Source organism: Tilletiaria anomala (assembly GCF_000711695.1).
Source record: "Tilletiaria anomala UBC 951 chromosome Unknown K437scaffold_63, whole genome shotgun sequence".
Classification (NCBI taxonomy): Eukaryota; Fungi; Basidiomycota; class Exobasidiomycetes; order Georgefischeriales; family Tilletiariaceae; genus Tilletiaria; species Tilletiaria anomala.
This window is the reverse complement of record NW_013546959.1, coordinates 37078-54453: the sequence shown is the minus strand read 5'-3', so window position 1 is coordinate 54453 and position 17376 is coordinate 37078. Positions and strand designations below refer to the sequence as shown.

At 56.1% G+C, this 17376-nt stretch overlaps 5 protein-coding genes across 5 annotated transcripts; 4 read left to right on the top strand and 1 right to left on the bottom strand.

Moving 5' to 3' along the window:
- Nucleotides 1–336: 336 nt before the first annotated feature.
- Nucleotides 337–1746, top strand: K437DRAFT_225747 (uncharacterized protein; the record flags this gene model as incomplete). The annotated part of the gene is made up of 5 exons (XM_013386847.1): nucleotides 337–471; nucleotides 561–947; nucleotides 1012–1073; nucleotides 1150–1395; nucleotides 1482–1746. Coding segments are annotated over 5 exons (1095 nt in total), but the record flags the coding sequence as incomplete, so codon positions are not given.
- Nucleotides 1747–6013: 4267 nt separating this feature from the next.
- Nucleotides 6014–9936, top strand: K437DRAFT_154048 (uncharacterized protein). Its single transcript, XM_013386846.1, has 5 exons — nucleotides 6014–8116; nucleotides 8202–9058; nucleotides 9136–9404; nucleotides 9488–9566; nucleotides 9680–9936. Exons 1-5 carry the CDS (start codon nucleotides 6126–6128, stop codon nucleotides 9853–9855), a joined length of 3372 nt encoding a protein of 1123 aa, XP_013242300.1. The 5' UTR covers nucleotides 6014–6125; the 3' UTR covers nucleotides 9856–9936.
- A 13-nt stretch (nucleotides 9937–9949) lies between these two features.
- K437DRAFT_257574 (uncharacterized protein) lies at nucleotides 9950–12439 on the bottom strand. The gene is made up of 3 exons (XM_013386845.1): nucleotides 11963–12439; nucleotides 11688–11865; nucleotides 9950–11604 (listed from the first exon to the last, which is right to left on the bottom strand). The coding sequence occupies exons 1-3, from the start codon at nucleotides 12150–12152 to the stop codon at nucleotides 10005–10007; spliced, it is 1968 nt and encodes a 655-aa protein (XP_013242299.1). The 5' UTR covers nucleotides 12153–12439; the 3' UTR covers nucleotides 9950–10004.
- A 1018-nt stretch (nucleotides 12440–13457) lies between these two features.
- Nucleotides 13458–14369, top strand: K437DRAFT_278807 (protoheme IX farnesyltransferase; the record flags this gene model as incomplete). Its single annotated transcript, XM_013386844.1, has 1 exon — nucleotides 13458–14369. One exon carries the CDS (start codon nucleotides 13458–13460, stop codon nucleotides 14367–14369), a length of 912 nt encoding a protein of 303 aa, XP_013242298.1.
- Nucleotides 14370–15542: 1173 nt separating this feature from the next.
- Nucleotides 15543–17342, top strand: K437DRAFT_257571 (uncharacterized protein). The gene has a single exon (XM_013386843.1). The coding sequence runs from the start codon at nucleotides 15616–15618 to the stop codon at nucleotides 17245–17247; it is 1632 nt and encodes a 543-aa protein (XP_013242297.1). The 5' UTR covers nucleotides 15543–15615; the 3' UTR covers nucleotides 17248–17342.
- The last annotated feature ends 34 nt before the right edge of the window (nucleotides 17343–17376 follow it).

The following is a 17376-nucleotide window of genomic DNA, read 5'->3' as shown; positions in this document are numbered from 1 at the left end:
GGGTTCCAGGTGGGGCCAAAATGGGAGGCTATTTCCAAACAGGGCACAAATGTGAGCGTAACTGGGGAGAGCATCGAGGTGACCGTTTGATGTGTGACTTGTAGTTCATACCCACAGTTCCCATCAATCACGGAGATCGAGCACAACGCAGCCGACTGGCTCAACGATCGCTTTGCGTCCTTTCTGGGAGAGCTGCAACAAGCGCGCCTCACCCATGCATTCCTCCTCAGCAACCCTCTTCCAGTTCTGCGCGCAAGAAATGCCGCTGCCTCGCGACAGGCAGGGAGGGGGAAAGGCTCAGCGAATGGAAGCAAGGTAAGACCGCAGGATGCAGAAGACTGCGAGAAGGCGTATGACGCGTGGGCACAGGTCTATGCAAAGGCTGCGTTCGTCTTTCAGCAGCCTGATGCTTGCTGGTTCGCCGAGACCTTGAAGATGGTTGGAATCTTTTTGCTTGATCTTGCAATCGAGGTCAGTAGAAGCCTCCTACCTCCCCGATAGCGGCGTTAGCCTTGCGGCTGATGATGTTCGGATGCGTGATACCGACTCATGAACTTCAGGTCGACGCCTACACACTATCCTCAACCTTTCCCAAGGTGACGGATGCAGCAAGTCGTCTGTCAAAATCTGCTGGAGTTGCTGGAAACGACCGTGCATCACAACCGTGCGCGCACACAAAGCGGCGCGCAGCTCTATGGCTCGCAAATACATCTTTCAAAGCCTACTTCAAGCTGAACAACATTCGCCTTTGCTCGACTGTTCTTGGCAGTGTAGAGAACGCGTTCAAACTGAATGCCCAATTTGCAGATTCGGCGGAGAAGGCGACAGTCGTCAAGAGCGGCTCAGCGGAAGGGTTGCCTGGGGAAGAGGCATACGATGTCGCTGAGCGCGTCACATATCATTTCTTTGTCGGGAGACTCCGGCTTAGCCAACACCGAATAAGACTTGTGAGGATCCACGCACGGGAACAGTTCGTTCTCCGTGAGACGCTGACTTTGGTCTTTTGTGCAGGCATACAAGGAATTGAGATGGGCTTTCGACCACTGCAACGTCCGCCATCTCAAAAATCTGCGGTGAGTGGAGCATCAGCTTGTGCTTGTCGCATACATTTTCTGGATCTGACCTTTTCCTTCAATCGAACGACCCCAGCCGCATCACCATCTCGCTCACCGCGACCGCCCTGGTATTGGGCATCTTTCCATCGCCCATCATCCTCATCGAGCTCGGGCTGTGGGCCATCTTCGGCCCGTTGATGCAAGCAATGCGCAAAGGCAACGGCGCAGGGCTTCTGCAGGCGCTCGAGCAGAACCGAGAGTGGTTCAGGAAACACGGCCTCTTTTTGCTCTTGAGCGAAAAGCTGCAGGTGGGAACGTGGCGATGCTTGGTGCGGCAAGCGTGAGTGGCAAGGCGCACTAGCCCTAAAACCTCTAAATGTGAGAAACACGCTGACAGCTGATGTTTCAACGTGGACCAACACGCAGGTTATTGATTTATCGTACCCGCAGCACTGACTCGGCGGCCGCCGCATCCCCCACGCTGCCGCTCTCCGATCTGCTCATTCTGGCGCGCGCCGCGTGGCAGGATCCCGAGCTGACGCTAGTCGATGTCGAGAGCATCGTGGCAAGCCTGATTGCGCAGGGGTATGTCAAGGCATACATTTTGCATTCAAAGGCGCTCATCGTCTTCCAAAAGGGAGAGAGGATGGGGCTCGTCCCTATGAACAGTGTATATCCCAGGGATGAATAAAAGTATCGGAAGCCTGTGCACGGAGTCAACCGCTTGACACAGTTGACCAAGTTAACATTTCAATCGATGGGACGCCAACGCGTGCTAACTCCTGGCACTACGCTACTCCCTCGCATGAGCTTCACATGGAAGGTAACAGGAGCCAACTGAGCACCCCGGGTGCTCATGCAGACAAGTACGGGGGGACTGGAGCGAGGTCGAGATTCGAGATTTAAATGTGTGCATATATTGAATGTGTGCCTAAAACATTCTTCTCGGCCAGCAGCCAAAACTCTCGGCCGGCAGCCAAAACCCTCGGCCGCGAAAACCCTTCGGAACAAACGGCAAGTGACAAGTCGGTCCAATTTTTCATAGGGCCATTAACAGCCATTGCACAACAAGCAACACTTATTATTTTTGCACGGCTTGTATCGCACAAGTCAATTGGTGGCGTACCCACGATGGATTGCTGAGTTTCAGCCGTCTAGGCCTCTGGTCCACTCGAGCAGCTAACCTCCGTAAGATGTGGAAGTATTCTTCTGCCTATCTTCAATATCCCAGTTCCTTCATCTCACATTTTACCCTATGCAACTGGCAGTAGGGACTGAGAGCAGAGCCTTCGTGATAGCTGCTTATGATCATTTCCTTACTTCCCCAGAGTTCCCCTGGTCCATCTCTTTGTGATCACTCATTTGCGTGATCGAACAAGTCGAGGCGAAAAGAACAGTGGCATCCTCGACGATTGCATCGCGCATGATACCAAGCAAGCTACTCTCCAATCCTCCATTCAAGCACCAACACATGAGGTCCTTCCTGTTTCCACAGTCTGTTCTTGACACGAGCGCCGCTCACGCAGCTGGTTAATGCTCTGATGCGGAGTTTAGAAAGGTCGAGGACGACGGGAGAGAGGAGCAGGTGGAGCTCCTGCTCAAAAGCGGACTCGAGGACATTACGGACGAAGATTTCCGCAGTGAGGCGATTTTGCAAATCTGTTAAGTCGATTCAGCCGTGGAATATGTAAATTACCCTGTGCTACCCATATATCTTCCTGACGTCCCTGTTTCAAAGGCGGCTTTTCTAACTCTGTCGGCAGTAATGCTATTCAAAGGACGATCAATACGAAGCTCGCGCTACGTGCCGAGATTGTGAAATAATCCTGAGGCACGGACTGAGGTGTCGGAAGAGAAGGACTGACCCTTTACTCGTCATGTGGGCCAGCGAGGGGAGGGTACGGGTAGGTCCATGTTGGGTGGGAACACAGGAGATATAGAGTGTAATGTTTTAAGTGCTGAGTCAGCATTGTCTCTAACTGCATTGTGTCGCTCATCGACATGTACCCGGCATGTTGCAGCTGGTTGTGGCGTCTTGAATACTTGTGTCGAGCACGGAGTATGGTACTCTCTCGTCGGAAGCGAGACTTGACGCGCTTCGTGCGAAGAGTCTACCCTCCGCCCCTGTTTAAATGGGGCCGGTTGAGGCCCCCCAAGCAAAGATCTTCCTTCGCACTTCACATGCTCCGGGACTCAGCCAGGCTATATGAGACATGACGGCATGAAGCTGTGATGCGAGCGTGGAGCGAGGAACTCCTGCAATTTCGCTTGCTGTGACGCCTTGCGCTTGACGACCGGGCCTGGCCTGATCTGGTTGCTCACCGTTCACCGCTTCACCGATCATTTTCGTATGGCTATTGGTGATGCCAGAAACGATATATATATTGTGAAGGAATGGCTCATGACGATCAAGATAGGATGCTCTGACCTCTTGTTGATCTCGAAGCTATACGAAGTCTGGGCGCTGAGTGCTCTCCTTCATATATCCACAAGATGTTGGCTTTCACCTGCAGCGCCCGCAGCTTGTTCCTTGCTGTAGAACCTTCGATGGCGTTCGATATTTGTCTATCAAATGTGCTGCCTCAATGTGCTTTGCCATATTTCACTTCGTTAGCTCGCGCGTCCGCGCTGCCGCTGCTTCGGCGTCAATGAAGACATACTACAAGATTATCACACAAATTGTGCCACTACAGAGAAGAAGTGGGGAATGACTGCTCACTTTGCAGCTCCCAAACCCACAATTTTATTTCTGCACAGCGTTGGAGCATGGGAGGAGGAATATGCTGCGAAAAGAGCGGCGGAATTCGGGTAGCTCGCACCCAAACACCAGCGACGAGAGCGAGCGCGTGATATGAATCGAAAAGACCCAGCTTTGGGCAAATGCGGCCACTGACGAAGCATTACAATCATGCGAAACGAAGGTGGTGTATAAAATCGTATATTCTGACGACACATGGTGACAAGGATAGTTTTCATCACGGCTAACCGCAATCTTCAGGCGTGGCGCGTCTGTTGCGGCGTCAACACCAGCATCGCTCTCATCCAACTTCTGCTCCGCAACGGTAATATTGTGTCTTCAATAGAGTGCTCTCTCCCATCCTCGCACACACCGCCCCAGCACATCATGTAGCCAGCCTTTGCAGTGGAAGGCTTGAGGCTCTGGGGGTAGCCGGAACCACGAAGGAGACGAAGATGAAGAGCTCCAGAGAACCGTAGACGGAACCAGCTGTAGGCGAATGCGATAGTACAACGGAAGTAGTCTACAGGAGTGCGCCTTAGCGCCAGTAACGCGCAGCTTCTGTTCCCACTCCTTCAAAAAGCAATCTGACAGCCTTGCCATCAGCTTATGCCGTAACACTGCGCTTGCCAGCGCACTCGGGCAGGTCCGTGAAAGTTGGACTGAGGCGGTCACATGGGCGCAAGAGCTATAGCAGACGCGGCAAGAGCTCGAACCAATGGGCTCGAACGAGGTTGTCTGTGGCACCGTCGTCCCAAATTTTCCATCGGAATACGAGAGCTCATGACCCTGTGCGGTCGTGGAGCGTGGCTTTGTGAAGACCTGATCGTTTTGGGGGACGAGTTTCGAAGGAGAAAGACACAAGTCACATCTGAGGACCGGAAGGCACGACAGAAGCGATGGCCACAAGGAGTTGCTGCCTGTAACCGCAGTGAGATCCCTTGAATCACATTACTTTTGCGTCCATGTTCACATTTTGGCCCTTCGGTGACCGTGTTTGAACCGTAGAAGCAATATTTTTTGGCAAGTGCGTAAGGTGATTTGATGTCAATGCACATGACTTTCCGCGGGGGGTACTGGGCGCTTTCAATGATCGAATCCAATGATGAACCTTGGCTTATTTCAATCCGATGCACCATGCACCTCCTTTCGCCGTGATTGAGTAGATGCAATCCTGCATCAACCGTGTGGCCAGGAAGCCAAAATGATCACTGTTTGGATTTCGTCCTGGAGCCTGATGGCTAATATCGGCTGTCCAATCAAAGAGGTGGACACACTTGCGGAATCACTATTCTTGCCAAGATGAAGGAACTGTGCTCTCAGAGAGTATATAATCAATGTGAGTAACGATAGTTTTCCTTGAGGCTAAATGTATTAATTAGATGAGGCTCAACTCCTGCTTCAGTTCGATGCATCTGAATCCAAATAGATGCCTCTGAACAAGTTGATCAGTAAAGCCTATGAGCCTCTGCCATGACTTCAATGAGCATCCACGGCCCAAACATGTGCTAATATCGATCCTTGAATCCCTGTTGAACGCTGGAGCTTGGCAGATGTGCAGCATTGCGATCAATGAACATGACGTATAGTCAATAATACTGGCATCAGTGCCATATTGTCCGAGAAGATCTTGCCAAGCCGTCCAAATAGCACGCGTGCAGAAAAGGGTTGTGATAATGTGCAAAGGCCGAATAAGCGATGTACGTCTTGTACAAGGTTAAGGCCGGGCAGTTGAAAGTGACCAAATGGGGCACACATTCTGAGGAGCCACCAACGAGTTTGAGAGGAACGGGGCTGAAGCCTTTTCCAAAAACCATCGGACTCGCTCCACGCAAACCTACATGGTGCGTAAACTAACAACCAGCAAGTATGTCCGTTGTTGACCGTAACTCGTCTAGAGGTCCCGACCTCCCGACCTCCCGTCCTACCGTCCAAGGTTACAATTGTGCACACCAATGTTCACGCCTTGGGGCATCGAAAGTCGAGAAACAGGACGGCGAAGACTTTCGCACCCGCCCGTCCGCATTGGTCTTCCAACATTTGAACAGGCGCAGCGCCGCTTTTTCAGAGTGCGGCTCCCCCGAGTTCGTGCAACCCCGTCAACGTTAACGCGCACACCGGAGCTGCAAAGTCGATCGCTCAAGAAGCGAGCCAGATCGCCAGCATAATGAGGTCCGTCACTCACCTCTCACTCCAAATATAAACCTTGCTTCACGGGTGTAGATCCTTCAAGGGTCTGCAAAACGTGCCCCGATCTCTGTTCCGGCTGCCTATCTTTCATCTCTCCGTTCGCTGGCCGAAAGCTTCGCCTGCTCTGCCTTGCAATCACCACCATGGCGTACCGCAATGAAGAAGATATAGCTCTCGCTGCAACATTAAAAGGCGCATCGACCAGAAATGGCAGCGGGAACGGTCTGCCGCGCCCAGTGCACCATCTGCAGCAGCAATACCAGCAACAGCAAGATGCACAAGCACTATACCACCAGCATTCCACTGCTTCTCATTCCACCACTGTCTCTGCGCATGCCTATGTTACGCCTTCGGCGTCGCCTGAGCAGCAGCATATCGCGCTCGGTAAGCGTCATCGGTCTGACGATCGGGGCTGGAGCAGACATACCAGCGATGCCGGCGGCAGCGCAGGTGACCCAGCGCCCAGAGGTGAAGGAGAGCAGCAACAGCAGTCGTACAAATTCCCAGCATCTGCCATTTTCCGGCGCTGCTCGCCTGTAAATTCAGCACCGAGCACAGGAGCCGGAAGGTACTGGCACAATGGTTCGGCAATAGCAGCACAGCAATCGGTATTGCTACCGCACAGTACTACTACCGCATCTGGGCAGATGGGTGCGACGGGGGGCATGAGCTACGAAAGTGAGGACGAAAGTGGTGCAAGCGAGGAGGAGGAAGAACTCTCCCTGCAACAACGGCAGCAGCAAAAGAAACAGTCCCGTTCGCACGAACAGCAGCAGCAGCGCTCTGCCTCTGCTCGAACCAACCCTTCCTCTGGCTCTGGCAACGCGACGAACAAAGTTCAAAAAGCCTGCGTCAATTGTCGACGTGCAAAGACCCGATGCGTTAATGTCGACTCGAAGCCTCCCTGCGAGCGTTGCAAAGTGATGAAGCAATTGTGCAAGTTCCGCTTGCGAAGTGATGATGAGAATTGGAGAGACAAGACGGATGTCATGCTCGGTAGACTGACTGACGCAGTCGAGGGTTTGCTGTCGCAGCAGCAAGGTACGGGCATGGTGGTCGGCATGGCTCCATCGCATACTATTCCGGGGGTGCATCTGGGCCATGCGGCGCAAGCTCCGATCGGCCACCAAGCGGGTATGTATTGGCCTCATCACCCCCAAAATGCTGCAGGACATTCCTTTCAAGACTCGGGTTCACATGACCCGGGCCGCTCGGCCGGGGCCTATCATCTCGCAGCAATGGGTTACCCATCTTCTGCTTCCCCACATGCCCTCAACTTCAGTGTAGCGGCAGAAGAAGCGCCGCTCCCTCCCTACACACATCTCTCACAAATTGGGCCAATAACGACGCTCTCTTCCGCACTGGGCATACACGCAGCCAACCACCGCGTCGTGAGTTTGAGTCAGGAAATCAATCACACAGGTGCAGTACCGCCGCCAGGAGCGGCTTCTGGCGCAGCATCTCTGCCGGCCGCAATGCCGCTGCGACAGCCCCCCATCGTCGGCGCCGGCATCATGGCAACGCAACTCCCAGGTGCGAGTTCCAATCACTCTGGGACTGCTCCCCCCGTTGCGGGAGGGGCGGGAGAGATGGGCGCGCCACCTGCTAGCGATGGCTTATCGCATGGAAAGACGAATTCCGCAGGCGGCGCTTCGTCAGATGGTCTTTCCCACCACGATGGTATTTCTGCCGTGGAATCGAAAGTGCTAGAGAGGAGTAGCGGCAGCGCGTCGATAGCGGTACCTATCAATGTCAGGCCTGTCATGCACCTTCATCAGCGCTCGGACTCGGCTCCTTCGAAGCAGAACGCTAGTGCTGGTGCTGGTGCAGGGGCAGATACAATTGCGCACCGCCCTTCCTCAGCGTCAGCTACATCTGCCTCAGCGTCTGCGGCAGGCGCTGCTGCTCACGAACCGAGGGTGTTCATCGAGCCGTCCTACACGCTGGCGCAAGTTTTAAAGAGCGAGACACCTGAGCGTGTCTCATCGCTCACGTCCACGCGCTGGATTATTGGCGGGAAGGCATGGGAGAACTATGCCAGGCCCGCCGAGCACGTTGGGAGGGATGATCCGAGACTGAATGCCGTCAGCATGGGCCTTGTGCCGCTGGAAAGGGCCAGGCAACTGTTCATATTGTGAGTGGGGGTTTTCTGTGAAAAGCTGGACTGCAGGGATGCCGTACTGCGAGACTTATGGCATATGCCTACCTTTGACGCATAGTTTCGCGAACCATCACTTCCCGCACTGTTTCGGTTTCCCAACTTTTCCCGCTTCCGAGAACATGACCCCAGTGATCATCGCGAGCATTCTCGGCGTCGCCTCGCTCCACAACTCTAGCGCTGCAAAGTACTTTGAGGGGCTCAAGGCTTACATGATCTCAGCTGTCAAGCCGGAAGAGGCTGCTTCCCTTGCGGTCGACCAGGAGCTCGATCCAGAGATGGGCATCGGTGTAGAGGAGATCACGGGTGCCTGTGTGTTCGCCAGCTGGATTGGCGGCGAGTTAGGATGGCAGATGTCGCGCGTTGCGAGGTGGTGGACGCTGGCTTATCTTCGGCTCTTTTCGAGAAGGAACGAGGCGACACTAGGAGAGGCCCTCAGCATTTTGCCGCCATTTCGCAACATTGACGAGGCGGATAGACTCAGAGTATGGCTCATGGCGTATGTGTCCGAGGCGCATTCCTGCTTGATCAACGAGCGAAAGGGCTTGCTAGAGCGTGAGGATGCCAAAGAGTACATGTCCGAGCTCCGGCGTGCGTTGATGAGGGAGAGGGAGGGGGGCGATCGCTTGGACGAGACCCGGACTAAAGCCGAATCAGTAGCTGAAGGCAAGGTGTTCGAATACGAGCTACCGCCGGCCGATCGGCAATTGCTGGCGCACACGGAGCTGGCGCACATTCTGACACGCGCACAAGACTTGTGCATGGATCTGCGCAGTCGCATCGCGTCTGGAGAACCACGAGTGCATGCCGCTAGTCGGTTGGAAGGGTGGATCGCTTCGGCGGATATGTTGGTCGCGGAATGGGATGGGTGGTTCCACGACTTGGAGCGTTGGCGCTTAGAAGCTGGCTTGTTAGACGGTGAGCTACCCAGAAGACCTGTCCGCGCTTCATTTCTGCTTCGATTTTGTGGCTGATAGTGCGCCTCTATTGATCAGACCTATCTTCTTCGAGCGCGATTGCAGCTGATGTGACGATATGCTTCCATCTGTCACGCGCCTTCCTCGGCTCGCTCGCCCTCGAGTACACAATCTCGCCACATTTAATTGGTCAAAGCGGCGCGGTAGGAGCGTCAAAATTGGAAACGGCGCAAAGCAAGTTGCTGACGGATGCAAAGATGAGCGCACTTGTTGCTTGCGACTTGCTGTTGGACGATATCGTCGCATGGACGAGCAGGCTCGCGTATCTGCCTGCTTTCTATCACTTTGTGAGTTCTACTTTCGGCATCTCCCTTGGGGCATTCAACCTAGAACGGAACTGACCTGGATCTGTCTTGCTCACTTTGGTCAGATGATTGGACATGCTGGTGGTCTGCTGCTCCTACTCGTGCAGCGGAAGTGGCGCTTTTTGCTCGCTTCGGAATCGCGCAGTGAGTGCTCCTTCCATCTGACCGCTCATTCGCTCGCAACCCCAAATTAAAGAGATTGAACCTGATCAAATCCGGACGTGGCTTCCTCGCTCTGTACCTTTTGCCCATCCCAGAGATCGTTACAGTCGTCGAGCGGCTGGTGCACGCATATAGCTACCAAATCAGCATCCACAGCGCAGCACAGTCGAGCGAGTACGTCGCGGCGCAGCATCCCGCAGAGGAAAATGTCACGGCTCTTTCGCGAGCCCTGCTCGCGATCAAGACCCGGAGTAGCAACTGCAGGCAGTAAAGATAGCGATGGTGACTTGCTCTGTCGTTGCAAATTGATGTAGCATTGCACATAGACTATTTATTGGGCTTGCAACTATATTGTTGAGAGTAACGTATTCGACTATTTCTGTTGGCTATGATACAGCAGGATCTTAGTACCTCTTCGCACTAAGCAAGTCTCTGCGCCGTGACGACGTTCACCCAGCCCCGTTCCGCAAACGATTCGGTGGCCTGTGATACAGATGCATCTTCCGTTGCTGAAGGTGCTCCTGCAGGCGAGCGCAACGTTGCGGGACTGGAAGCATTCGACATGGGCGGCGACTCATCTACATCTGCTGCATGCGCCTCTGGCTCTGGCTCCGGCTCTCGCAGTGTTCCGACTAGATCGGACCGATATTCGGCCATCGCTACCACCGCAGCAGCGTCCGTATCAGCTGCGGCATCGCCACCATCGCTGCAACCACCGCCTTCGCCAACGCCGTCGCCGTCTCTGCGGATGCTCCTCTCGGAAATAGAAGGTGTAGGGGACAGCGAAAGCGGTGTGCCTCCCGCATAGGATGCCGCTACGGGTGAAGGCGTGGCGTCTCTGCCACGCTCGCTACGGTCGCCGGCGGCAGTACCGCTGGCGGCGCTGGAAGCTTCCTTAGAACGCCGCGAGCGAGTGCCGATCGGCGCGGAAGGAATGATGACGCTTGTCATCGTTTCGTAGGTATGGCGCGTAGGTCCTGTTGATCGCTGCAGTGCTGCGCTGGCGCGGGAGCCTTCTGGGTAAGTGGAGCTAGATTGGGCGCTGGGGCCAGAGTTGGAAAGCGAGTCCAGGCGCTTGCTGTGGCGTGTCGCCGAATCAGGCCCTGCCCTGCGGCGCCGTGAAGGTGTCATCTGTGGAATGTTACTATTACTGACAATCCCGCTTTGATCAATGCCTCTGTTACCGTTGCATTCGGCCAGCGCACTGCCGCCGATCCCCTCAGGTAAGCTTGCATTGCTCGCCGTGCTGCCGGCCGTGCCGCTGCGCCCTCTGGTGGTGCGTGCATGCGTCCCTCCTTGTGTAGAGCCGTGCGATAGAACACCACTCGTCACACGCGTGCGGCGCGATGGCTGGTACGGCTCGTCGCTGTGCCCATGTCCGTGCGCATGCGCGTGGTGTCCTTGCGCGTGGTGCCCGTGCGCATGTAGGTGCGAATGTGAGTGTGGCTCCGCCTCGGGCGGCTTCCAAATCTCCTTGACCCACCAGCCCCATCCGGCGCCGGTGTACAACCACCAACGCCATCCACTCCTGCGCTTCGCTTCGAGCTTTTCGGAGCGCCTACGCTCGAATGCAGATCGATAGCGCTCGTAGCCCTCGCGGAAAGCTGGGGAAACTTTCGAGTTGAAGATGAGCTCGCCGCGCGGGTTGGCAGCCGGTGGGATCGCGCTGATGGCGTTGCGCCGCGCGATGCTGCTCGCCTGTGACAGGTTTCTGCCGTTCTTTGCGCCCAGTGAAGGAGTGATGCTGTGGGTCACCGGCCTATCAGATTGCTGTGGGGCGAGCGGTTGCCTCTTTTCACTGCTGCTATTATTACTACTGCCATCTAGCACAAGCCCAAACAGCTCCTTGCTGGGTGACGTGTGCGGCGAGCCACTGCGCGAAGGTGGGTTGGACCGTCGTGCCAGCGGAGGCTTCAAGAATGGCAGGAAGATGCGTGCGAATATGCCTCGCCGTGGTGTCGTTCGAGTGTTGAGGTACATGTTGAAATTTCTCAGCGAGCGGTTGGCTTGCGGGACGAACCTTCAAGAGCACAAAGCAGTGTCCAGATCCTTCAGTGAGGATTCTGGGACCGGAAGTAGCGGGAAAAAGGATCCATGACTCACTTGTTGGCAGCAACAATGCGATCGGCGTACATGCCTGATGCAAAGAAAAGGAAGACGTTGGTGCAGAAAAAGAGTAGCAAAGCGATGTTGATTCGATGGAATATTAGAATCTCTGGCTTGTCGATCGCGACATGATAGCTGAGAAAGGCGATCGCCCCGCAACTGAGTGCGAGCAGAGCTTGAGAAGCGAGGAAGAGTGATGCATCAGCCTTCACAGCCTGCAGCCAGCAGCTTGCGTCCAACAGCCTCGTCGCCGGATGCAACCGAACGCTCACTCTCGTACTTCTTTTTCCTCTTCTGCAGCCTTGTAGCGCTTTGCTTGAGCCTTTCTTCGAAGATGAGGAGGTCCCTGAAGGTCTGTGCATCAGCGAGCGGCACGCTCGACTCGACGAGGTGGCCATTCCGGCCTGCTGTGCCTCCTGTGGTGGCCCTTCCACCTGCTGCTGCGCCTGATCTCCATGTCATCTTACCAGCTTGAAATGCCATTGGGGCGTGTTGCCTGATGATGACAAAGGGGTCAAGCCTGCTTTGGACAGTGCCGCTCACAACACGCCCGCTGCGTGCCCGCTGGGAAAGTCGAGGGAACGCAAGGCCTGGCGGGGTCGCCTGGCCATGGTCGAGATGAGGCAGGGCGAAGCTCTTTTGGGTCGATCACTGCTGGTCAACCTCCCGCTGTGCGTTCAGCGTGTTGTTCAGCTTCGCAGCAGGTGATGCAGACTGTTGTCTAGTATGCATGGCGACGAGCAGAAGCCATGAGGTGGAGCATGTCCCCTCCTCCAGCGTTTAACTGACGGTGAGGTGTCAACCCTCATCTTCCCCTGCCAGAAAGGATATTACATAAGCGAGGAACGTCATCTTCTTCGATCGGCGACTCCCCTCGTTGCGCAGTTTCGCCTGCGAAGCATATAACCCTTCATCCTGTCGCTTTCGAAATCCATTCTTCGACGTCCTCGACAAACAACCCAGGGACCGGGACAGGCAGCATCTCGTGGGTTGGCTTCTCCCTCGGCCGTGTCGTGCAGAGCCCCCTAGCCAGTTCATGCAGTCCTGGAAATGGAGCACATCGTCTCATCCAGTCTGCTCGTCGGAGCCGGCGCGTGGAGGAACCCCGCGATTAGAAGTTGCAGCAGCAGCAGCGGCGCCCTGGCGGCCGCGTCTTTCAGTGCCAGCGCCGCCGCTCCACTCCGGCCGCCTATTCTTCGCATCTCTCGAGCATCGGAATGCCGAAGAGCGTCTGCGCGTGATGTGCGACCCTATTCCTCTGTGTCATGGCGGCAGCAATGCCTATCGCGCCAAAGGGGAGCCAGCATCGCGCGCCCGTCATCTACGCCAGGCCTTCTCCGCCACCCTTTCTCGTCGATACCGTCGTCAGCAACTGCAAGCACAATCGTAAGCGGGAAGTCGGCCTCCTTTCTACCAAAGCCGTTCTTTACCTCACGACGATGGCTGGCGACCCCGACGGAAGTCGCTTCGCCAGACTCATCGGGCGGACTAGCCGAGATACCTTCCGATGTCAAGACTGTCTCGTCCTCGTCATCGAGCTCAGCCACCGCGTCGCAAGCAGACCGGATCAGTTCCTTGCGCAAGCGATATGCTCCACGGAGCGATGATCCGGGTATCAATTTCCTCTCGCCGAGCTCCTCCGCCTCCATGCCGAACTCCTCGCATGCGCTCTTCAAGCCCCTGCCCGCCACAACGGTCTCGAGCCTCATCGCCAGCTGGCGTGCGCTGGCCAAGTCACGCCTGACGTTCCTCATGGTGCTTACCACCATGGCAGGCTACGCGCTGGTCCCCGCCTCCCTTGCGGTGGGTTCCTCATCCGTGGCGACGCTCCTCGCACTGACGGCTGGCACGAGCCTCTGCTCCTCGAGCGCCAACGCCATGAATCAGTTTCTCGAGGCGCCTTACGATGCGCAGATGCAGCGTACGCGCGCACGGCCGCTGCCCGCGCGCCAGGTGTCGCATATGCATGCGTTCGCCTTCTCCATCGCCACAGGCGTCGGTGGCACAGCGCTGCTCGCGACGGCCGTCAACCCGCTGACGGCCGCGCTGGGCGCTGCCAACATTGTGCTGTACGCTGGTATCTATACGCCGCTGAAGCGCCTGTCCATGGTTAATACGTGGGTCGGCGCCGTCGTTGGCGCTATCCCGCCCTTGATGGGCTGGGTCGCGTCGACCGGCACGCTGTTCGAAGCGAGCGACGCGCCCGCATGGATCCTTAGTGCGATCCTCTTCGCATGGCAGTTCCCGCACTTTAACAGCCTAGCACATGTTGTCCGCGCCGATTATGCCAAGGGCGGCTACCGCATGATGTCCGTCCTCCGACCCGCCCTAAACCGGCGCACGGGCCTGCGCTACGCCGCCGCGCTCTTCCCGCTCTGTGCAGCTCTGCCGTTCTGCGGCAGTACGACCGTCCTTCCGGTGTATGCGCTGCTCTCTGCAGTCCCCAATGCTGCGCTCTTCCACGCGGCGTGGAGATTCTACAAGGATCAAGGGCACGCCTCCGACGCGAGTGCGAGCGCGCGCAAGTGCTTCTTTGTCAGCCTGTGGCACTTGCCCGCCGTCATGCTGCTCGCCATGGCATGCAAGCAAGATATCTGGGACGGATTCAAGCGATATGTGATCGGCGGCGAAGCCGGGTCTGAGGATGAAGGGGATGAGAATTGCAAGATGCAGTCGTAATCGCCCTCGTTACTTGACCTGTGTGCGGCACGCATGCAGTCTGCAACATATTCACCTATCATAGTAGAGATAGAAGCATCATGATTTTCTAAAGGCAAATGGATAACACAGCCCTCCTCCCCCCGCGTTTTCGACTGCACCCAGATGAAATGAAAAGAGGGTATCTCCGATCACAGCAGCTAAGATGGAACATCGGTATGGAATTTTGTGATGTGTCTGCTTTCGGACATGCCGCGCTGCCACACGCCTGCCTCGCCCTGGCCGACATACGGCAGAGACTTCGAGATACGGGGGTAGAACAGCGTGCCAGCGTGTGTGACCTTTGCTCTCCCGAGGACGAGGCAAACGCAGCCTCGAGTCGATCAGTTCACAAACAAGGCACACAGGTGATGTCGAGGGGCAGAGTGCACATTGGCAGATCCAACAGATCTGCTCCCAACTTTCCGCCACCAGAGTCCCGATCTGGGGGCCTTTCTGGGGCCCAGAATGGCAGTGGGTTTTGGCAGACGCCCAGACAGGTCAACTTCACTACAATATGTGAGCAGAATGCTTTAGCGCTTCTCAGCAGACGAGGGGTGGGGTCGAGGCGGCGGCAGGGCTGAATGCGTGGTCGCGTGATCCTTTGCGCCACTTGACGACAACAGCTTTCGGCAATATCACCAAATGGATAGCAACGCATCTGCTTCTTCCAAGTCGTTGGCTTATCTTCACATCTTAGTCGAGGATCGCAACCAGATTTTGACGGAAATATGTGGTAAGTAGGGCCGTTACCTGCGCATCACGCAAACCTATCTAGTGTGTGAAGTAACAAGCACACACCTCGATATCCTCGCCCGCCGAACGGCGCTGCAGCCACTCTGGGGCCCCGGACCATTCTGCAAATACTCCACCAGGGATATGCAGAATCGTCCGAAATGATTTCCATATTCTCGGAAAGACACATGTATTTCCTAGGACGGTCTCCACACCTGCTTCAGAGAACGAGCTTCCCCGGGGATATTTGCGGGGATTCTGTGGACTCCACTGTTCCGTCTTACAGGTTCCGGGAATCAGCTTCGAATCGCATGAAATTCTTCACCATGACAGTGTCCCACGTCATTGTCGCACGTGGGATCGATTTGCCAATGAAATGGATTGGAACCTCACATTCATTCTGCAGAATGGCAGCCGTCTACTTGGGTCACTTCAAAGCTTCAACCATTGTACACAGCTCTATGCATCTGCTGTAACAGCTGTCGAGCTGAAGATGGCGAGCGCGCAAAGCAATGGTCCATCATCGTCGTCAAAGGCAAAGCCGTGCGGAAGCGCCACGGGCAACACCGCTTATTGCTCACACGCTTCTTCATCAACATCACCAGCCACGGAGAGCAGCTATGTCCGAGAAGAAGATACCTGGCTCGACCTCGCATCTGCGCACGGTACACCTGTGTACATCACAGTCTGGGACCTCCTCCCTGAGTCTCGCTGGTCCTCGCTCTCGCGCACGTATCTCGGCGTAGGAGTGTTCCACACTAACGTTTGGCTGCCCGACCTCGAATGCGAGTATGCATTCGGCGGCCACGACGTCCCTGGCGTCACGGGCGTATTTGCGCTTCCCTGTAGAGGGATCAAGTATGGCTTGAGGAGTGAAGGTGAATCGAAGCAAGCGCATGCATTACCACGCGCCGAAGGGGCCGTCAATGACAATGGTGACAAGGAGAAGCGGTTGACAATGCAGGCAATATCGCATTCGTCTTGCAAACCGTTAAAAACACAAGAGGGCGAGCTGATAGATGGTCTGACCCATCGCTACGCCCGGCCCAAGGAAGTACCGGCGCCTGGCCCGCCGCCGTTTCCTGGGTGTCGCTATCTCGGCGCGTACTTCATGGGCTACTCCGCTGCTCCCTCCTTCCAACGAGCATCGGATCCCTCCTCTGCTTCTAGTGCTGCCGCGGAGGACACGGCAAAGAAGATCCGATTCGGCCGAGGAACGCTTCTAGAGGGCATGGGCGAAAATGGCAAGTGGGTCGCACCGACGAGCGGTGCAGCCGCGTTCAAAGAGCCGGACATATTTGTTCCACCGACGCTGCGCCGCCGTGCTTCGCAAGCAGCAGCAGCAGTATCAGCTGCAAAACGCTCTGGATGGCTACCAAGCTTTCTCGATCTGCACTACAGCTCGTCCGCTTCGTCTGCGTCATCGCGTAGCAATACTCCGGCGCCTTTTGCACACCCGTCGTACGTCACGATGCCCACGTCGACGAGCACGTCGCGGCCTCCCTCGTCCGTGTCCACACACGCGCCAGACATGCCGCCTCAGGACAGCACGCACCCTCGCCCACTCCCACGGCATCCGCGGCGATCCGCCCTCCGAGCACGCTCGCTGTTGCACGTACACCAATCCCTCGCGTTTCTCAAGTCCTCGTCGTTATTCCACGGACTCTCATACGATTTGCTGACGAACAACTGCAACCACTTCACCGAGACGTTCCTGGAGCTGCTTCTGCGCCCAGACTCACCCCTATCAACATCGACATCTCCATCGTCGCCGGAAACGCACCCGCCGCCGCTTCTGCCCGCTTGGATCAACCGCGCTGCGTGGCTCGGCGCCGAGGCGCAACGCCTCGTCCCGCTTGAGACGCTCGAAAGGGCCGTCTTCAAGGTCGCCGGCGTGGAGAACACAGATGCGCCTGGTGCTAGCGCCGCGTGGATAGAAAGCGGAGATCATCAGGGCGAAGACGAGACCGGTTGCCGCTCGCACGATACAAGGGCTGGAACGACACGAACACGCGACCAGCACGATCACCTCGCCTTTCAGTCACAACACGTCCACTCTTCGCTCGCGCAGGTCGCGGAGAATTTGCATAAGGAAGAGCGCGCTGCTGCATTGCATCGCGCATGAAAGGCGAACTTTTCGATGTCTTCTTCTCACCAAGCTCTAGCTCGTTCTTGCAACTTGTTATCGCTCGCAGTATTTCTATTTTGCCTCTCCGCATTTGTACCTATCTTGCTAATTCCACCGACATGCTGA

Bases quoted from the DNA above. Each gene is read 5' to 3' on its own strand.
- K437DRAFT_154048 (XM_013386846.1), top strand. From the start codon at position 6,126: ATGGCGTACCGCAATGAAGAAGATATAGCTCTCGCTGCAACATTAAAA. The intron at 9,059-9,135 runs GTGAGCTACCCA...TCTATTGATCAG, and splicing joins AGAAGCTGGCTTGTTAGACG to ACCTATCTTCTTCGAGCGCG. The intron at 9,567-9,679 runs GTGAGTGCTCCT...TGCCCATCCCAG, and splicing joins GCTCGCTTCGGAATCGCGCA to AGATCGTTACAGTCGTCGAG.
- K437DRAFT_257574 (XM_013386845.1), bottom strand. From the start codon at position 12,152: ATGACATGGAGATCAGGCGCAGCAGCAGGTGGAAGGGCCACCACAGGA. The intron at 11,866-11,962 runs GTGAGCGTTCGG...TCGCTTCTCAAG, and splicing joins GAGGAAAAAGAAGTACGAGA to CTCTGCTCGCACTCAGTTGC. The intron at 11,605-11,687 runs GTGAGTCATGGA...GTGCTCTTGAAG, and splicing joins CGCATTGTTGCTGCCAACAA to GTTCGTCCCGCAAGCCAACC.
- K437DRAFT_257571 (XM_013386843.1), top strand. From the start codon at position 15,616: ATGGCGAGCGCGCAAAGCAATGGTCCATCATCGTCGTCAAAGGCAAAG.